This window comes from Condylura cristata, unplaced genomic scaffold, assembly GCF_000260355.1.
Source record: "Condylura cristata isolate star-nosed mole 26May11 unplaced genomic scaffold, ConCri1.0 scaffold00005, whole genome shotgun sequence".
Taxonomy (NCBI): Eukaryota; Metazoa; Chordata; class Mammalia; order Eulipotyphla; family Talpidae; genus Condylura; species Condylura cristata.
The window spans coordinates 11,002,213-11,004,997 of NW_004567106.1; the positions used below are offsets into that span (position 1 = coordinate 11,002,213).

Sequence of the window (2,785 nt, forward strand, 5' to 3'; positions counted from 1 at the left end):
GCCATGTGGACTCCTCCAGGGCAGGCGGGAATCGAACTCATGCAGAAGTGGCTTAAGCTTCTCAGTGCAGTGCTTTAACCCGCTGCGCCACCAGGGAGGGCTGAGAAATTTTTTAAAGAAAAAAATATATATATATCCATATCTGAGCCCCACCCAGACCAGCAGATTCAGATTCTCTAAAGGAGGGCAACCCACACATCAGTTCTCAGGGAGATCCTAAGATGCAGTCACAGTTGAGAGCTGCTGCTCTCCCTCAGCCTGTCCTGGGCTCATCTGTACTAGTCCTGGACTCATCTGTACTAGTTTAACTGGTTACACTTTACAACATTTCGATTTATGTGGGTTACAACATTAGGATCCTGTTTTTGAAAACGCCCACAACAATTATCTATCATTACCCTTTGACTATCAAAGCAGCCCTAATTTTTCATCTTATATTTAACAGTCTCAACCCCACCCCCATTGTTTTCATCCCTTAACTTTCTTTTCCCCTCAAATTGGGCTACTGCTTATCTCCAGACTTCTTCACCAGTATATGCCCTTTGTTCATACTTCACTCCCCACTTGAGATGATTTCTTTCATCCCATATGTGTCTTCTCAAGACCAATGTCAAATGTCTTTCTCTCCTTCTTGAACTCCACTTTTAGGGCACTGGATTGTACTGAACACCCTAATCTATGTACATGTCTATTTCTCTCCTCTCCTTGTACTAGGGTAAATTTTTCATGGGCAAAGACTGTTCTTTATGATAGAAGCTTTGGAAAGTCTCCTTCTATAACATTTCTAGAATTTCTTTTTGCATGAGGTTTATAAAATTTGAGTCATAATTTAGAAACTATTCTGTGCAATACCTTTTTTCACTATAACTAATACGTGGGACGAGCAAGCTGTACTATTTGGTATTCTGCCTTAGTATACAAAAGGAAGTGATGTAAGAACAATGGCTGAGCATCTGCTCTATAGCGCGAAAATTAGAGAACTGTAGTTTCTCAAACTATGCATGGATGGGATGGAACAGTTTTATAAATGACACAGGTTAGTTTGGGCAACAAGGAGAAGCAGCGCCAGTGTTGTGAATTAAATCCTTATAGTTAAACTTTCAATGTATGAATAATTGTTTTGTTTTCAAGTTAAAGCACGAAGGTTCTTCCTTGAGAAATTGCCAAAGCGTTTGCTCCTCAACGTAGGTAGCAAAGAACTTTGTAAACAGCCCAGGCTCACACACTTTATAGCAAGTCTCGCGATTCAGCTCAAATTGTGTTGGGGTTTTGCGGGAAGCTGGGGGTGGGGATGAAGGTGCTCAACCATTAGGCACACAAAGACCAATAAACAATATTCTTCACCCAGGCCGCAGTCCGGTAGCTTAAGAATCCCACCGTGGTCTGTGTTCTGCAGCCTGAGGCCACCGGAACCTGATGACTCGCGGGCCAGGGAAGCTCCCTGGAAGGGGCGCCGCTTGAGCCGGGCGACGGGCCTCGTAGCGCGCCCTAGTTTCAGTCCGATGGGGCCCCACCTACCTGAGCGCCAGAAGCCTCTCGCCCAGGAGCGCCAGCGCTATTCCCAGCAAACTCAGAGCCACTAGCCGTCCCATGGTGCGCCGGCGAGCGCCACTTCGCTCGGACCAGGCCGGGAAGCGCTGTGGGCGGTGCCCGCTGTCAGGCTCCGATTCTGAGGGGCCGCGCTCCGCCCCGTCCGGGGCCTAGACCGGGTTTCGCCCTGGGCCGCTGCGGCTCCGCCTTCGGCCCGCGGTTTGCCTTTGTCATCGCAAACCTGCTTCCCAAACACCTTGCTGAGGCCCGGAACAATCCCCTTGCTGCAGTTTAAGCTAAAGCCTTGAAACTTTAAATCCTTCCCCTCCTTTTCCAAACAACCCCCACAAAGAACCTCTAGCAGCCTAGTCTGCATACCTTTCTTCTCCCTAGTCTTCAAAGACATTCCTTTTTGTTATTTCCGATAAGAAACTTCTGGAGTGAAGTTTTAAAGTTTTCTTTTTGTTACAAGAAAAGATACTGGGTCATACAAATCATTTCCTGTTGAATCACTAATTTTTATAATAGGATGTAGCTGGGAGGAAAGATTCTAGTAATACTTCCTATAGTAAATCTGTTTCTGGTACTGTTTCACTACACTAGACTAAAAGTCAAAGATTTGGACTTTTAATCTAAAGTCAGTTTACCTAAACTCAATTTAAGTACCTTTTTAATTTAAACTCAGTTTATGTGAATATGAGTAGTTTGTTGTGGCTGCTGTTGTTTTATTTATTTTTAAGATTTATTAATTTATGTTTACAGAACTGGGGTACAGGCCAGAGGTGTGGTGGGTGAGAGGATTCACCAGCGGCAGAGTGGGGAGCAGAACAGGCAGACTGACAAAGTACACTGCCGAGGTTAGCAGCAGGTAGATCAGGAGAGGTCTGCCACCCATGTGGGTCAGCTGCCTGGCCTGGAATTGAACTCATGCTGCATTAGCTTAAGAGAGCTTCATAATTTGGGGCTTTAACCCATTGCGCCACCAGGGAGAGCCCTGTTTTATTTTTTCAATTAAAAAACGGATTTTTATAGTGAAGGCAAGGATAAATAGATGGGATTACATCAAGTTAAAGAGCTTCTGTACAGCAAAAGACACTTTGCAAAAGACAAACAGACATCCCATTGATTGGTAAAAAATTTCCTCACATAAAACTAGCAATAAAGGATTGATCACAAAGATATACAAAGAACTGATGAAACTCAACAAAAATAAACAACCTGATCAAAAAAAATTGGCAAAAGAGCTTAAAAAGAC

At 44.3% G+C, this 2,785-nt stretch overlaps 1 protein-coding gene across 2 annotated transcripts in view; it reads right to left on the reverse strand.

The window, feature by feature from the left end:
- PON2 (paraoxonase 2) overlaps nucleotides 1-1,711 on the reverse strand; it is a 25,200-nt gene extending 23,489 nt beyond the window's left edge. Inside the window, exon 1 of one of the 2 annotated variants that reach the window (XM_004676701.1) lies at nucleotides 1,519-1,711. In XM_004676701.1, coding sequence (XP_004676758.1) covers nucleotides 1,519-1,592 — 74 coding nt within the window. In that variant the 5' untranslated portion in view covers nucleotides 1,593-1,711. The remainder of the gene's footprint in view (nucleotides 1-1,518) is intronic. The other variant, XM_012721066.1, reaches the window with a different exon arrangement.
- Nucleotides 1,712-2,785: the final 1,074 nt, after the last annotated feature.